An 18,406-nucleotide genomic window follows, 5' to 3' on the forward strand; every position below is an offset into this window, starting at 1 on the left:
AAAATGAAACAACGGGGCTGTGAAACAAATAGTGAATATCTGAGACACCACCTAAGGAACAAACTAGGATAGAATTGCTAATCAGTTAACAATTTACGATTCCAGCAATTCTTTGATTATAACAAAGGCTCCTACAAAACAATGTAATTTTGTATGTAACTACAAACTATATAACTACAGACACAAAAGGGATACTGTGAAATAAAAATATTTTAGCATATTTTTAAATATTCAAATTATCTAGTCAGACATGTTCCTTCAAGCAAGAAATATAATAAATGTTCCCTTTTTTATATGTTTTCCTGTCTCAAATTTTATAAGGAAGTGTCTGTGTTTGGCTGTGCTGTCAGAGTCAAGAAAGTAGATTCTAAGCTCTGGATATTTAAGTAAATTAATTAAAAACTCTCTAATTTCTCTGCTGCTTCCCATATAAGAGAAGGTTAGAGCAGATCAGGGATCAGCAAACTTTTTTTGTCAGGAGCCAGGTAATAAATATTTTAGGCTTTGCAGGCTTTATGATTTCTGCTTCAGCTACTCACATCTGCCATTGTCATGCAAAAACAGCCATAGATAACACAGAAACAGATGACTGTGACGGTGTTCAAACAAAATATTATTTAAGGACACTGAAATTTGAATTTCATACAGTTGTCATGAGTCATAAAATATTCTTCTTCTTTTTTCCCCCTAACCACTTAAAAACGTAAAACCATGCTTGGCTCACAGTCTACACCAAAACATGTACCCTGGTAGGAACTGGCCCTCACGTGGTGGTTTGCTGACGACCCAGGGAATAAGTAACAATAACCAAAGCGAGTTCTTACGAAGAGGCAGGCATTTTGCATACAGGAGCTCTGGCCTTCAAAAGGTGTCTACGTTCCAGCTTTACACACGAGGAGACTCATTAGCAGAGAAATCAAGCTGCCTGGAGTCCCAGAGAATCCGGGTCCCAAGTCCATGCTTATTCCACCAAACCAGGTTGCCCTCCTGTTGTGAGGGTCATTTGCCGGCACCAGGTCGTTCACATCGTTTGGCCTTCACAGTAACACCATCAATACAGTATGATTATACTCATTTTATAGATGCCGAAGGTGGCTTCAGATCAGTCAAGTGAACTGTCCAGGTCACAGACCTCATAGGTGGTGCCCTGAGAGTGCCTAGGCGCGTACTCCAAAGCTGACTCTCTCTCCACCGATGGAAGAAGGTACACCTTCTAAGAACGGCAATTTAGTAAGGGTTGGATGCTCACCATGTGCCAGGCACTATTTTAAGCCTTTTGCTCGTATGACTTATTAAATTCACACATCACTGCCAGGTAGATACTACCACTAGTGGCATTCCTGCTCACAAATGAGAAAAATGAAGGACAGAGCTTTTATCACGTGCTCAAGATGACACGCTCATAAACCTTCAAATCCAGGAGTTTGGCTCCAGAGCCCACATGCTTCTCCACTAACACAACTTCCTGCTTATTATATCAGCACTGTTAGTGCTAGTGAGAACTGAGAGAAAAAAATGTTCTGTGATTACTACCACCAACACATTTTTTTACTAAAAGACATTATTCTTTCACATTCTTCACATAACAGACATGCATACAGAGCCAGGTCAATATCTTAATTCATCAGAACTTTTTTGAATTGTGTGTAGATTCCTTTCTTTGGGGGCTAGGCAAATCGAATAGGCTAAGAAAAGTACAGTAAATTCAAAGCTTTGAAGGAAGCTGTTTACAGAGCTGATACCAAGTAGAGCAAAAAAGCTTGTTCCTCTTCTGGGCACATTTCTGTAATCTTGGACTCTAAAAATGGAAGGTGATTCTCTTGTGGCCGAGCGAGAGTATGTAACTAGTGTACAGTTTGATCTCTGCTTGAACTAAAGTGAATTTCCTCTTCAGTTGTGTTTCTGTTCCTCTATGGGTAACGGTGACTTCCTTCTACTTACATGTGGAAATCTAGCCACGCACGTTCTCCACATTGAGCGGGGTCACTTTGTTTCATTCATTCTCTTTTCCATTTATTCATAGACCCATCTGTTGCATGATGACACTATACAAGGCAGTGTGTGAGTTGCTGACAGTAAGAAGTGGCTGTCCCCTGAAGGAGTTTACAGTGCAGAGGACAGAGAATGCACGAGTGGGTGGAGTTCGAATGCAGGATAGAGGGACTGAGGGTCATTGCAGTGTCTACATAAAGCACACAGCAGATGGCAAGAAAGAAGGAGATCATTGGATGTGGAGAAGATGGCCTTGGAACCTGTAGGAGTTTTGTCAGTTGAAGGCAGAGAATAAGACATTTTCTAAAGAGAAAATGGCATGAATAAAACAGTAAAAGTGGCAAAACATATGAATATTCAGAAAAAAAAAAGTGTCCACATGGACTCAGACCCTCCCAGTCCCTGGGACCCAGCAGTTACTCATCGTTCAGTCCTGTTCTGGTCTTTACCTCTCAGAGTGCCCACCTTCAGCTACATTCTATGAGAAAGCTTCCACCTGGCTTTCCTCTTCTAGTTTCTAGTGTCATAACCATACACTTAGCCTGTTTTGTTTTTGTTTTTAAGCCTGGGTTAATTTCTTGCCCCCACCAACTCCTCTCAATTATCCTATCAACGAGGATAAATTCCTAGTCTGATCCCCCACGCTCTGGCTCCTACTCCCTGAGATGGACCTGTCTGAACCCAACCACAGCCCACGTAGCTAAGTCTTGGCTGTCACTCGGTCACCTACAGATTCCCTGTGGTCCTGCTTCCCCGACTACTAGTGCCTGCTCCCGTTATCTGTTGTTAGACCTTCTTTGTTCAAAAATATTGAAATTTTAAAAAGCCTAAGGGCAATAACTTAATTTGTTTTGATAAAAGTATAGCTATGTAAGAGAATGTTGCTTTTGAGAGACACATGCTGAATTACTTAAGATTAAAGTGCTATGATATCTGTAACTTACTTTTAAAACATTCATCCAAAAATATATGAAGGAAATCTGGCAAAAAGTTAAAAATTATTCCACCTAAAATATGGGTATTATTTAAATGTGGGTATTATTTATGCTAATTTTTCTACTTTCTTGTATATTTGGAATTATTTATAATAAACACTTTAAAATAATAATAAAATGTATTAATTACTGAAAATTTGGTGAATAAAGAAAAGCACCAAAAATGTCAGCCCTGTACCACCACCCAAAATGACATATTGCTCAACTTCTCTCCAGTCTTTAGAAAATATTTTTCCGTAAACACACACACACACACACACACACGCACGTGCACGTAGATTGAATTTTGCTCGTACCATGCATACAATTTTGCTCTTACTTTCTGGTAGCATACATTTTCATCATCTGTTTCTTGTTCTTTCTCAAAGCAGGTTCTGGGTCTGGTCTTTCCCAGGCTATCCTGTTTCCCTGTATTAAAATTTGAATATTTAGATTGATCCAAATTCCAGAAGACCTTAAATAGATTGAGTTTGGACTTTGGTCAAACATCATTTGACAATATGTAATCATTGAATGTTTATAGGAACGTGGAACTACATGGTCATCATGGGTTTTTTTTAAGGTAGATTAATCTGGTAGTTGAGCATGATCAATAATAATAATGAGTCCAGAGACAATAAAACTAATGAGTGAGAGAGTTTACAGACTGGTGTATAAGAAACTAGAGTGAGGACCTGGGAATAGTAAGGAAGGAACAGGGGTGGAAGCCAGTAATTCTACTGAGCTAAAAACATAAGTGATTCACATCCAAATAAGAATGAGTTCTGCTTTTGTATATTTTTTCAAAATGGCATCAAAGAAGTTTTGAAAATCTTAATGGCATGAATTTCTTCTAATTTATCCATTGTTTGCTTTCTCATTGTAAATATCTAAAGTTGCCTGGGTCTCATGTGATTGCTTGTACGATTCTGACTCCCCACCAGTTGAGTCTATACTTTGGGTTAATTCTCTACATAATCTTAGAATCATTTTCTAGATGTCAGTCCTAAAGCCCTAAGACGTTTGGCCACCTGCTCTAGGCTGAGCACAGTACACTCTTTTTGACAGTGATCTCCTTAGGGGCAGGGTGGTAGTTTACTCATATTTGTCTATTCCATCCAAGCTCAGCACTTGACAAAGAGCAGATGTTTAAATATCTGAATTGTCCCAAGTTGGGTCAAAGCCAAGACCAGAACTCAAGGTCCCTGTCTTCAGCCCTCCACATCAACACTGGTGATGTTCTTGTATTTATTACCCTCAGACTCACTCAGTCCTCTTAACAAAAGTTTTTACTGCTGGGACAAATTGACGTTGGTTAGAGGCAGCATCTGAACAATGGAAGAGACAGGAGATAAACTAATGAAACAAAGATCTTTTTCTTACATCCCCCAAAGTTTGGGACTTTTTCCTAGAGTTATAGCTTCCTGAAAGCGACCTTCTCTGTCTCCTGTCCCAACCCACAATGGTAGGTTGTCAATGGCAACTACAGTCCAAAGACAATTACCCTGAAGCAGCATTTTATGATGTATATAAGATGCAAGAATAACCACAGTAAGTGCAGAGTCAAGCTTGATTCCACTCCGAGATGAGCCCTCCTGAGAGAGCATCTGGTTTAGGATCTCTGCCCAGGCATTCAAGTCCCCCTCAAGCTCTTATCCATGAAATAGTTTTTCTAGTCAGTCTCTAAGCTTTGGTTCCCAGTCCAAATCAAACATTCCCTGAGCCCCAACCACTGGAGGAGCAATGATGCTCTTTTGGTTTTACAGCCACTCGTGTACTGTGCAGGCTGACCTGGGGACTGGAGAGGACTTCTGCTGGAATGAGACGCAATTTGCCTCCCACCCCCCATCTCCCCATCCGTGACTCTGCCCGCGGGTCTCTCATGTCTCTGACAGCCCTGGGTGCATTGACCCAAGTCATGCTCTGTGGGTCTGTATCTTTCTCTCACTTTGGTTTCTCTGCCTCTGTCTCCTGGACCACTCTGATTGGGTCTCTACTTGTGTTCCCTAGGTCACTGTCCCTACGTGCTTCTGGCTAGCTACATGAGCCGCTGTGCCTTTCTCTTGTCTCTAGGTCTGAGTATCTCTCTTTCTACAGCTTTTGACTTATGTATCTCTCACTCTTTGTGCCCATCTGTGTCTCTGGATCTCTGAGTCTCTCTCTTTCTGTGTTTCCATCTCTCAGAACTTCTCTCCTCATTCATCAGGCTCCTTCAGGAACAAGTTTATCCTGGTTTCCAACTCCCACAGAATTATCATACCCCTTCAGTCTTGTTTCCCTGTAGCTGAGCCTTGACTCCCGCAAAAAAACACTTGGGGCCCCACCTTTAGTTCATTGTTTGACCAAATACTCACATACTCTGCCTCTGTCATCACTCAGGTATGCTTCCTAAAGCCTGGGGCAGCTGGCCTCACCATTTAGCTCTGCTATTAGCATTTGTAAATGTGGACATTTAGAACTGCAATGTGGAAAGCCTCAGACAAGCTGGTTCCATCACGGAAACCTCCTGATTGCAAAGACTATGGTCTTTCTTCAGCCTCCCCTATGTATCACACTGCGATACATAGAACTTTCAAACTTTTTGCAAAGCCTCTCCTTGGTTCTCTCCTTGGTCAGGGTCAATTTTCTATGATCAATGGAAAGGTCAGCCCACATTTGTGGACAGGGGACTTAACATGCTTATGTGGTCAACACCACGTTGTCACATAATATACGCCACTGCCTGACTATAATACAAATTGCCGCACTGATAGTTTTTGAGCTAAATAAGACATTTCCTTTTCCTTAATCCATGATTTCTGATGGCTTAAAGAGTCAAGCGTTTCATGTTTTCACGAAGTCAAAGTGTCTAGCACCAACACTGTGAACAAATGTACACAAAGGCAATCAGCTGTAAAGCAAATCCCATGGAGTGACTCAAGTGCTGAGAACACATGAGCCCAAGTTAAGATTGCTTAGATTGAGATTGCCTAATAGATTCATTTTTTATTCTATTATCATTGTGTTAGCAGGATTCTGAGGCCAAGCACAGACTTAGCAAGCAAGAAGACAGATCAATGAGCTGTGCTATCCATGGCCTTAAGAAAACTCTGTTATCCATGGCATCATAGGTTATGCATTTGCCATCTTTGGTCTAGAGAGTTCAGAAAGTGTGTCAGCATCATTCAAAAGTGAAAATAAGTTTGAAAATGAAAAAAAAAGTGAAAATTCTCCAAAGAAGAGAGCTTTTGTTGGCTGTTCAACTCCAACGCCTGTTAGCTCTTTTTACACAATTAGGAATTTCTATTATTGCTTTGGGTTGAAATGTATGTCCTCTTTATAAGCCTGAAGGGACAGAATCTAGGTTCTATGTCACTTCTCTTTGCCAGGAAGGGGAAAAATATGTCATTAAATATATGAATAATCTGTAAACGTGGGTTACTAAGAAATTTTCTCCCCAAGATGTATGTAATCTAAACGGATGTATGGCTCATGTTTTAACATGCAAGACTGATTTCTGTGCCCACTTGTTCTTCCAGTCTTGTTTTGCATTACCCCTCAACATAGACCCTCTGTTCCAGGTAGGCATTGTGTTTCCTGTATACACCATGCATATGTCAACCTCAGTGCCTTTGCTTATGCTACTGCTCTGGTTGGAATGCTTTTTTCTCTCACACTTGATGAATTCTATATCTGTTCTTCAAGTTCCAACTCATGGTATTCCTCCTCCATGAAGTTATCCCTGATCATTTCATCCCGTCACGGGCTCTTCCTTCTATACCATTTACTGTCCCCATCACTAAGATGGCAGCTATTTGGGGATTTTTTTTGATGAAATTTGCCACAGATCCTTCTCGTTTCCTCTAAGTACTTATTTCCTAAGTACTGTAAAACTCCTTAGTACATTCTTTGCTCTCTTTGTCCCGCTTTTAGATTCCACACTCTGTACACTCAAACCATCAAGGTTACTGAAATGAGTTGAAGTTTTTAGGACAAAGGGTTCTTCAGCTCCATGCTTCTCAAACGCTAAACTGCATAGCAATCACGTGGGGCTCTTGATAAAAGCAGATTATAATTCAGCAGGTCTAGGAGGCCTGCAAATGTGATGAATTCCTAACAAAATCTCAGGGTATTGAGTGGAAAGGCTTCACATTGTTTTTCAAACACCAGGTACAACCCAAGAGTGTTCTTAAAGTTAATTTAGTGGGTCACAATCAATATTTGTTAAAAAGAAATAGAAAAGAATATAGTAAATAGTGTTTAGGAGAATAGTGTTGTTTCCTATAACACTTTTTGTTTTTTTGTGTACGTTTATAATGTAAGTGTGTGTGTGTGTGTGTGTGTGTGTAGAGAGAGAGAGAGGCAAAAGAGAGGGAGGCAAAATGTATTTTATACTAGGGGCCAATTCGAAAAGTTTGAAAGCCTCTCCTTTAAAGGACAGAGCAGAATGAGATATAAACTTGTATCAGCAAATTAAGACAATGAAACCGATTGGGATAAGAAACTGTGAAGTCTCCAATAGGCCGGGGCAATTTCCCAGAAGGTTCTAACACAAAGGGCACGGGAACGAGAGAAGAGGCAGAACTGAGGACCAGCTTTCTGGATCAAGCCCGACTGCTTTCTCTGTGGTTGATCTTATTTCCTGTATCTTACTAAGAGGCAGCTATGAAAATTCTTTAGTGGGTGGGTGTTTCCTGATTTGTTACTGTATCATGGGAGGGATAACGCCACTCTTTCCTTCAAGGCCAGCTGTGGGTTTGATAATCTCATAAACCCAGTACAAATATTCTTTGGAAGCTTGATGAGCCTCTGCTGACTATTAGCCTTGAGACTTATTTATGACGATGTGTGGACCTTGGGGGAAAAGGAAAATACAACATCGCTTCGAAAGTGTTGTTATAAAGAGTAATTTCTTGCTCTTTTTTACTTCTTCAGAGAAAATGAGACAGAAAGGCTTTTTTTTTTTTTTTTTAAGTTTCAGGAGAATGAACCCTATCCCAAATAGCAGAGAAGTCATATTCCCAGCACGCAGTACAGTGTCCAGCATATTCATAATATGTTGTATAAATAGCAAAGTTTTTACCTTGTTCTCTTCTGCAAAAGTTAAAGAGTCATATGAGAAGTTTATTAAAGAAGTCAGTGTTCCAACATGAAAATAAGAGAGTTTTCCTACCAGGTGTTATTATTGGTCACCTTGGCAGATGAGAAAGACAGAGGTTGCTACTCGTGTGGTGTCACATAGCGAACGCGCCAGAAGCCACTGAAGCAGAAGGACTCATCGCTAAGGAAAAGAGTGGAGACAAAGGCCAGCTCTCACCTCGCAAAATTTTCACTGATACTGCATGGGTGTCTGTGACCCAGGTTAGCTGCTTATTAGCGTTCCTTTCCACTTGGCAGTTCCCAGGAGCAAAAAGGTTTCTTATTGCACTTAATTCTAAAAACATCACCTTTCTAATGCAGCTGGGGGAGAAGTGGCAGAGCCGCAGAGGAAGATGACTTGCTTGGGGGTTTTAATCCACAGCAGGTCTAGCGTGAATCAGCAGCATGATGCAACTGTCAGGAAACGAATGCAATCTTGGGTTGCCTTACAGCGTACCTGGCAGCCAGAATGGGGAGATCCTGTGGGGCTTTGTTTTGCACGTCAGATCTTACCTTGAAGACAGATTTTGAAAATTTAGAAGGTATTCAGAGGAGATAAGTTCTCTGGGTGATCAAGGGACTGAAAATCTATTGTAAAAGGAGAAGTTGAAGATGATGGAAACAAAAGAGAGAACATTCTAAATGTTTCTAACTATTTGTATAAGTATCATCTATATAAACCCAAGAAGTAGCTCTGAGACCATCTGTTGAAAGCCGTACAGCAAGAAAACGTTAATTTGATATATAGGCAAGAGTTTTCTGGCCATCAATCATGGAAGTATGGAATGGGCTTGCCTGGGAAGTAGTGAGTTCCGCATCATTAGTAATATGTAAACAAAGATTGAATAAGGGTCTTATTAGGGTTTAGACTTTATTCACACACTGTACAAAAATCAGAAATATAAACCAAGCTGCTGGTTGTGATTTTCTCTGCGATGAGGGATTATATGTGGCTTTTATTGACTAAGTTAAACATTTTTAATTATTTAATTTTTTAAAAAATAAAAAGCAGACATGGCTTTTATAATCACCAGAAGTGAGAGTGTGAAGCCAATGAAGCTTCAGCTTCAGGTCCTCTGCCTTGCACAGACCCTAGTGATGTAGTTAAAATAAATGTAGTCAACTCAAAGAGTATTTAAGATTAATCCCTGAACATTAAAATTTTAAATACCCTGAAATCTTACAGCTCATTTATGAAAGAAATTTGATAGAGGTTCTCAAATTTTCCAACGGTCCTAAAAACTTCATTAGCAATATCATATCGTGAAGTTGAAAATAACTTTTCTATGCTATCAATAATTTTCAAAAAACATTATAGGTGAAAGACTGAATTCTTATTCTATTCTCTATATAGAAAATCGTAGTATACAATTGTTTTTAGATGAAGAAATAACCAGAGATGACATGGCCAAAAGTATAGAGAAAAAAAGGTATAGGGGTATGTAAACACTTAATTAATGAATATAAGTTGTTTTCTCAGTTTTGAAATGTTTGTGATATTTGTCAGTTTTTTATTTTTATTTTTTTAATTTGTGATATAATTGACGTATAACATTATATTCATTTCAGGAGTAAAATAAATATAAGGATTTGATAATGTATATATAGCAAAATGACCACTGCAATCACTCCAGTCAACAACCATCACCACACATGGTGAACAAAACTTTTTCTTCCTGTGATGAGAGCTTTCAAGATCCACTTTTCTAGCAACTTTCAAATAAGCAATACAGTATTATTAACTGTAGTCACCAAGCTGTACATTACATCCTCATGACTTAGTCATTTTATAACTGGAAATTTGTACCTTTTGGTACCCTTTACCCATCTCACTATCCCTTCCTCCCCCACCTCTGGCAACCAGCAATCTGTTCTCTCTATCCATGAACTTGGTTTTTCGTTTGTTTTTTGTTGTTGTTTTATTTTTACTTATTTATTATCTTTTCATAGTTAAAGCTTGGTGAATTTTTATTCTTTTTTAATCAAAATATAGTTGACATACAGTATTATGTTAGTTTCAGGTGTACTACATAGTGACTTGACATCTGTGTACATTATGAAATGATCGCCATGCTAAGTCTAGTAACCATCTGTGCCCTACAAAGTTATTACAATATTATTGACCATATTCCTTATGCTGTATATTACATCCCTGTGGCTTATTTATTTTATATCTGGTCGTTAGTACCCCTTAATCTCCTATACATAGTTCACACACAACCCCTTCCCTTACGGCAACCATACATTTGTTTTCTGTATCTCTGAGTCTGTTTTAGTTTAGTTTAGTTTGGTTGGTTGTTTTGTTTTCCGAATTTCTCATATAAGTGAGATCATACGGTATCTACCTTTTTCTGTCTGACATTTCCTTTAGCATAATGCACTCAAGGTCCACCCATGTTGTCAAAAATGGCCAGATTTCACTCTTTTTATGGCTGAATATATATACATATATAAAACATTTTCCTTATCCATTCATCCATCAATGGACATTTAGTTGTTTCCATGTCTTGGCTATTGTAAACAATGCTGCAATGAATATGGTGGTGCATATATCTTTTCTAATAAGTGTTTTAATTCTCCTCAGATAAATACCTGGGAGTGGTATTGCTGGGTCATATAGTAACTCTATTTTTAACTTTTTGAGAAACCTCCCTACTGTTTTCTATAGTGGTTGCACCAATTTACATGTCCACCAACCTTTTCTCCACATCCTCACCAACACTTGTTAGTTCTTGTCTGTTTGATGATGGCCATTCTAACAGGTGTGAGGTGGTATCTCATTGTGGTTTTGATTTGCATTTCCCCGATGATTAGTGATGTTGAGCATATTTTCATATATCTGTTGGCCATCTGTGTGTCTGTTTTGGAAAATGTCCATTCAGATTTCTGCCCATTTTTAAATCGGATTGCTTTGGATTATTTGTTTTTTTGCTATTGAGTTGTATGAGTTCTTTATCTATTTTGAATATTAACCCATTATCAGATATATGATTTGCAAATATTTATTCCCATTCAGTAGGTTGCCTTTTGTTGATGTCAGCTTTTAAAATTTGTAATCTATTGTGATTTCTCATTCTAAATAATTATTCTTTTCTTTTTTTGGTAATTTTATACTAATTTTCTTAAAGAGACTTCCAAATTTTGTAAGTTTCAAGCCCCTTAAAATTTGACTCTTCCATCTAATAATTAGAAGAACAAAATAAAAAAATGTTAAACACAGTCCCAATTACAGGAACTTTAGGCCCGTGCAATTAGGACTCTATGTAATGAGCTATTGTATATGCGTATTAATCCACAAAAAGCCGTGTAGACATCAGCCGAGGAACTGTCAGCATCCAGGGCCCAGTATAAGACAGCATCAGTCTCCTCCCAGCTTCGTCTCACCATGCCTGACTGCTGCCCTTTGGCACTCACCTGAATTACTCACCCCACGATGCAGGGCTCTGACCCTGTACATACCTGGCATTCTGTTGCTTCTTGGCCTTTGTTCCTGTTATTCCCTTTGCACAGAATAGCTCCCTGAACGATTGTCACTCCATATCCTACCAGACTTTAAATAGAGAAAAATTCTCTCTCTCCCTCCCCGCAAATGCTAGATCATTTCCAGTGTTCAATAAACAATAGTTGAATAAGTAAATTAAGTAAAATATTTAAATAAAGCCAACATTAACAGGGCCCTGGAGGTTGGATCAAGGTAGACATACAATTTTCTTTTTTTCAAATTTTAGTTACCCAATTAATATATGCGTGTATTTTATTTTATTTTTCATTAGAACAAGCTAAATTAGGAAAATCTGATCGAGCTAAAGTCCCCTTTAACAACGCCCTCAATCCTGGTTCCTTCTTTTAAGGACCAAACTTATGAGTTTGGTGTGTATTTTATCAGACTTCTATTTTGTGCTTTTATATATTATTATATGTGTATGTGTTGTATTGTTTGGAGGGAATGAGAGAGATTTTTCAAAATTAAGTGGTTTCAGACTATACCTGCCACCAGTTCCTCTAACTTAACAATATGTTTTGGGATCTGTCAACTCTGATGTGCGTGGACACAAATATTCACTCCGTGTTTCTCCGTGGGGGAGTGATTAGCATTCTGAGAGGGACAATTCTCAGTTGTTCAGGACTGCATCGGCCATCAGAGGGTGGTAATCATTCCTGGTGCCCCCTCACAATGTGTTGGTAGCACCCAACCCCCTGCCTTTAGCATTTGGCAACCAACAACGCTCTTAGCTTTTCAAACTCTTTCGGTTAACTTTTAACATAATCTCATCCTATGAGCACTCACTGCACTGCACTTATCTGTCATCTCACTGTTGGTGGATATTTAGGATGGATCCTAATTTTTATTCTCACAAATGCTCTGCAGTAGACACCTTAATTCACACTTCCTTCTGTGTACGTGTGAGTGTTTCACTAATAAGCCACCAGAAGTGGAGTCGCTGGTCATGTGTGCATGTCCAGTTACACTAGATGTGCTAAGTTCCCCTCCAACTTAAACACCTGCCAACAGTAGATGATAATATCCATGGCCCCCAAATTCTCCAGAACTTAATACCAACCCTTCCATTTTAGCTGATCTGGTGGATTACAAAAGTACTGCATTGTTGTTTTAATTTGCATTTTTCTGATTAATAGTGAGACTGTTTATTTGAAATACATATTTCCTCTTCTGTGAAAGACTTTCATTTTCTCTTCTGTATGTGTACATATTTTAATTTTTACTACATATGTTTTATAATCAGAAAAAAATAATGCACACTTTAAAAAATAACTTACATATTCTTCAAGGCCTACTTAGATGTTGGGTCATTCAGAAAATGGCCTTGGGGCTTCCCTGGTGGCGCAGTGGTTGAGAATCTGCCTGCTAATGCAGGGAACACGGGTTCGAGCCCTGGTCTGGGAAGATCCCACATGCCACAGAGCAACTAAGCCCGTGAGCCACAACTACTGAGCCTGCGTGTCTGGAGCCTGTGCTCCGCAACAAGAGAAGCCACGATAGTGAGAGGCCCGTGCACCACGATGAAGAGTGACCCCCCACTTGCCGCAACTAGAGAAAGCCCTCGCACAGAAACGAAGACCCAACACAACCAAAAATAAATAAATAAATTAATTAATAAAAAATGGCCTTGATCTTTCTTCCTATAACCCCCACTGGATACTTTACTCTCTCTTGGATGTAGTTTGCAAAGTACTTGTCTTACCCTCTTGACTAGATTAATGGTTTCTTGAGGCTCAGCCTGGGTTTGTGTTCCCTTTGACCTGCCTAATACAATGCCTTGCACAGATTTGAACTTAATAGATAAAGATTTATAAAGTCAAATGATAGAAGACAGAGAAGGTTAACTGTGGGAAAACTACCAGCTGAATAAGACTGTATTTTCAACCTTTCACTCTTCATGTACACAGTCTTGAACCATCCTTACCAAAGATGGACATATTCCTGCAAAGGGTATGTAATGTTATTTGGCTTTATAGTCAATTCCCTGGAAGATATGCTGATCTGAAGTTCCTAGGAAAGGATGCTTAACTCAATTAAGACAGGGAGTTTAGGTATTTGTGGAAGAGTTGTTTGGGGTGTGAGGGTCCTCATTGCCCTGCAGACATCATGAAGCGTAGATGCTGCCTGGAAGCCTCTGTCTTAGGTTTGCCCAGGCCCAGGACTCCGTGAAAACTGACAGTGATGTTGACTCAACCAAGTGATGTTTCTCACCCAGAAATTACCACTCCCTGACATGTTCCAAATTAGAGCACAGTGTGATCCTTCTTGCTTTATATTCAAGGATTTCTTATGTGTTTATGATATATAGCTACTGTTTAAAAGATTACCATAAAAAAGTTCTCAGTAAAAACTGTCGCCAAGCTAGAATGATCAGAATTCTGTAAATGCTTTAGACAGACATCAGATCTTGTTGAAAAGAATCCCAAGGAATGTCCAAATTCTTTACATTTAGAATTTTGTTGATCAAATTTTGTTGCTTCAAGAGACTTCCCTGGTGGTCCAGTGGTTAAGATTCTGTGCTTCCAATGCAGGGGGCGCGGGTTTGATCCCTGGTGGGGGAACTAAGATCCCACACACTGCGCAGCCAAAATAAATAAATAAATAAACAAATAAACAAATTTTGTTGCTTCCAATAAGTAATCTATTGGCTCAAACTGAATGGTTTGCTGAAATGTTCATTCAAAAAATAATTATAGGCAAAATGTATTTAAGAACTTGTGACCTCGTAGAGATTTCACTTATCAAAAGGAATTAGAATTTTGTCTGTAACCAAACCTGAAGTCTTTGATAGCCTCACTTTTAGCTCCTCCAACTGCCCTTTTTAAAAAAAAAAAAAAAAAAGAGGTATAATTGACATACAACATACTAGTTTTAGGTTCCAATTGTCTTTTGTAGGAATTTCATTCCGTGAAGATTTGAGCATGTCTGGGAATTAGTCCAATGAATGGGTAAATAAGTCAATGGGATTTCTTATAAAATGCTTTGCCTTGCCATTGCTTTCAGCTAGCAAGCACATTTCTAACACAGGATGGAGGCATCTCTGCCCCAAAGAGGAAATGTGTTAAAGAAGCAGATATTAGGAAATGCAGATTTAGAAAACTGGTAGCTTGGAGACCTATGTAGAAACTTCCTTCTACATTTGGTCTTACGTTTAATTTTTATTATCAGGTGAAAATATCGTGCCACAGGGACATCCCAGTAGGATCCCTCACCCCCAGAGCAGGGGTCTTCCTTGTACACCATGCACATCTCTCAGTTCACTGACATTATCAATATTTGTGTAATTGCTTGTGTCCCCTTCCCCTCCACTGCTCTGGACCGTTGGTCTTTTGCAGAAGCTACTGTCCCCAGGACCTAGCTTTCTCTTATCTGCAGTAAGTTGAAAGTAATAAACAATTATATTTGAGCAACAAGAAAATCACGCCACAGAAGATACATCGCAAGTTATGGCTTTGTGGATCTCAATGGCTTCATGACAACTCCTAATGTGTTTTGAGCCCTGCTGTTTGCCAAGCCTGTTTTGACCATTTCATATGTGTTAATGTGAGCAGGACTTACAACTGGCCCACAAGGTACAACTGTTATTAATTCTATTTTAGAGGTGAGAAAACAGAGACTCGGATTGGTTAGGTAACTCGCCCATGGTGGTACAGCTAATAAGAGGTGCCACCCAGATCGGGACTCAGGCTAAGTGACTGCAGAGCCCACAGTCCTCATCACCACACTGAACTCTCTCTACCAGCTCATTAGAAAGAACGGGAAAGAACTGTCATTAGGAAAAAGGAGTGAGGTGCACAACAGTGTGCCTGGAATGCTCTATTTCCATAGAACTGCGGCAGCGGACAGGTCTGAATGCCTCTACATGCGCGGGACACCTCTCAGGAGGAAGCACAAAAAATGGTTAACGGTGGGGTCCTCTGGGGATTAAGGGAGAGAAAAAAGCTTTATGTTCATTATGTTTTCTTTTGAACTACATAGATTTTTTTTTTTCTACTGTGGATATATTTTACCTTTTCTGATGTGTTTCTGTTTTTTGGTTTTTGGTTTTTATTTTTATTTTTTAATTTTTTTGGGGGCTACATTGGGTCTTCGTTGCTGCGCGTGGGCTTTCTCTAGTTGCGGCAAGCAGGGGCTTCTCTTGCTGCGGAGCATGAGCTCTAGGCGCGCAGGCTTCAGTAGTTGTGGCACGTGGGCTCAGTAGTTGTGGCTCGCGGTCTCTAGAGGGCAGGCTCAGTAGTTGTGGCTCATGGGCTTAGTTGCTCCTTGGCATGTGGGATCTTCCCAGACCAGGGCTCGAACCCGTGTCCCTTGCATTGGCAGGCAGATTCTTAACCACTGTGCCACCAGAGAAGCCCTGTTTTTTGTTTTTTAAAACGCATACATCAGTTTGAATCTCCTTGGGACTTCCCCAGCTGTGCAGATATTTGTCAGTTTGAAACAATATTGGATGAGGCTTCCATCTCAGTATAAAGCATCTGAATTCTTTGTGCTCAACTTCATTTCCCTCATGACAATGGACTCTGGTATAACAGTTCAGTGGTTTTCTACACTGCAAAAGGTGGTACCATACTTTCGAAAGAGAGTGTGAGAGAGACCAAAAGAAAGAGAGAAAATTGGCCAAAACCTATTCTTATGGTTATTTTTGACTTGGATTTTTAAAAAACTTTCTGTCTACAAAGTAAAGTGTGTGTTTGTTTGCTAGGACTGCAATGACAAAGTACCACAAAATGAGTGTCTTAAACAGCGGAAACTGATTATCTCACAGTTCTGGAGGCTAGATGCCCGAAATCAAGGTGTCAGTAGGGTGGGTTCCTTTTGAGGGCTGTGAAGGAGGATCTGCTCCAGCCTGCCCTCCTTGACTTGCAGATGGCCTTCTTCATGTTCACACGGCATTCTCCCTGTGTGCAAGTTCGTCTCCAGAAGTCCCCTTTTCACAAGAGGACACCAGTCCTATTGAATTAGGGCCCACCTTAATAACCTCATTATAACTCGCTGAAGACCCTATCTCCAAATAAGGCCACATTCTGAGGTATTAGGGCTTAGCACTTCAACAGGATACAATTCAACCTGTAACATTCTGCGATTAGCCAACTCTCTCTTTTCCCCTTCAGCCTCATCCAGCAATTTCCTTTTCTTGATGTTTTGGCTCAGAGTTTTGTCTCAGGGCTACCAGAGTGGAGAATATTGCTGAGAGGAAAACCCAGTGCAGGAAGAGTACCCCTGTGGTTCACCCTGAGTGAAAGTGCTGCTCTCTCCTCCGCAGGTGGTACCATGGTAACCTCACCCGCCATGCAGCCGAGGCTCTTCTCCTCTCCAATGGATGCGACGGGAGCTACCTTCTGCGAGACAGCAATGAAAGGACCGGGCTGTACTCTCTCTCTGTGAGGTAGGATGCGTGAGAACTCTATAGATTCAGTGGGGTCCCATCTCTTATTTATAGGGGCACTGACTTCATGGTCACACTCAGATTGCCAGAGAACCGAATTCTCTTGATTCCTGCTAGACCAGCAGGTCCGAGGATGCCAAGCTCTGAGTGGTGAGCCTGCAAAAAACATTCTTGCCCCTTCCATTGGTGGAGAAAAAAATGTTAGAGCCGAAGGAGATTTTATGAATTGTTTAATCCAAAACTCTTGCTTGACTGATGAAGAAACTGAAACCTGAAGTGGTAAAGTGTCTTCCACCCAATAAATCAGTGATAGAAACAGCACCAGAATCACATCCCTGAAACCTGGCCCAGTGCCCCTTTCACTATTCCTTGCTTCCTCTGGAAAATCAGAATGACTTGTGGCTGTGCAATTTTCATAATCACAAACTGAAGCAGGCAGTATGCAACTTTTAGTTTTTTTCTATAAATGGACTGGCCTTTCTTGAATTTCCATTTCCCCTATTAAGAAAGTTAATCTAGTCCCCACCAGGTATGCCCTGCTCAAAACAGTGATCGTCCAGTCCTTTCAGGGCTTCTCTCCCATCCCCTTTCTCCTGGTTGGCCTCCCTTTCAGAGAAGGTGACCTAGTCACGTGATAATCAGGGAGAGTCACTGGTTATCTGTCAGCATCTGTCCCCTTGGCTTCCACTGACATGTAGCAAGTCTATCTGGGTTCACAGAGAGTTGCCCCTGGGTCAGAATGGTGATGTGAGGACTCCATGTAATTGCCCTCGGCCACCCAGCCAATAACCTCAAACCATTATTGTTTTATTTTATTTACAAATTTTCTAAAAAACATTTTTGGGAAAAATATTCACCAAAAATAGAATTCTGCTTTGGGGGAAACAGGAATTGTGCTTTCTCAAATCAACAGCAAATGTTAAAATTACATTAAAGTGGTTAGATTGTTGATCCGTTATTGCATGGATCTCCCCCAGATCTCAAACAAATCTGTGGAATTGTTGGCTAAAAGAATGTTAACTTTTCACTTTTCTATGTCTCGCCTGAGCAATTAGATCATGAGCTCCTTACAAAGAGATGACATATATATTACATCTATATACAAAGGTAAAATATAAAATATTAATTTCCATTACAAGCACTTGGAAATGCTTTAAAAAATAATAACCACCAGCAAAAGTAAGAGGAATCACAGACCAGCTCAGGAGAATGATTGTTTTTATTCATTTGGTCATTCGCTTCCTTAATAATAAATATTTCAAAGCATCCGCTCTGTGCCTACCATTTTGATAAGTGCTGTAGAAGATTCAAAGACCTTGACATCAGGAAGTATAGCCTCACAGGGGCAATAAGACCATATCCAAATACCTTACTACAAAGTAGAGCGCTGTAAATGCCGTGAAAGAAAACAAGGTAAGTGCTTGGGTTGTTGAG

The 18,406-nt window shown here is 39.9% G+C and overlaps 1 protein-coding gene across 1 annotated transcript in view; it reads left to right on the forward strand.

The window, feature by feature from the left end:
- DAPP1 (dual adaptor of phosphotyrosine and 3-phosphoinositides 1) overlaps positions 1 to 18,406 on the forward strand; it is a 59,007-nt gene that overhangs the window by 3,241 nt on the left and 37,360 nt on the right. Inside the window, exon 2 of the mRNA XM_059922479.1 lies at positions 16,850 to 16,972. Within this exon, the coding sequence (XP_059778462.1) occupies positions 16,850 to 16,972 (123 nt within the window). The remainder of the gene's footprint in view (positions 1 to 16,849; positions 16,973 to 18,406) is intronic.

The sequence above is a fragment of the Balaenoptera ricei genome, chromosome 5, assembly GCF_028023285.1.
Source record: "Balaenoptera ricei isolate mBalRic1 chromosome 5, mBalRic1.hap2, whole genome shotgun sequence".
Taxonomy (NCBI): Eukaryota; Metazoa; Chordata; class Mammalia; order Artiodactyla; family Balaenopteridae; genus Balaenoptera; species Balaenoptera ricei.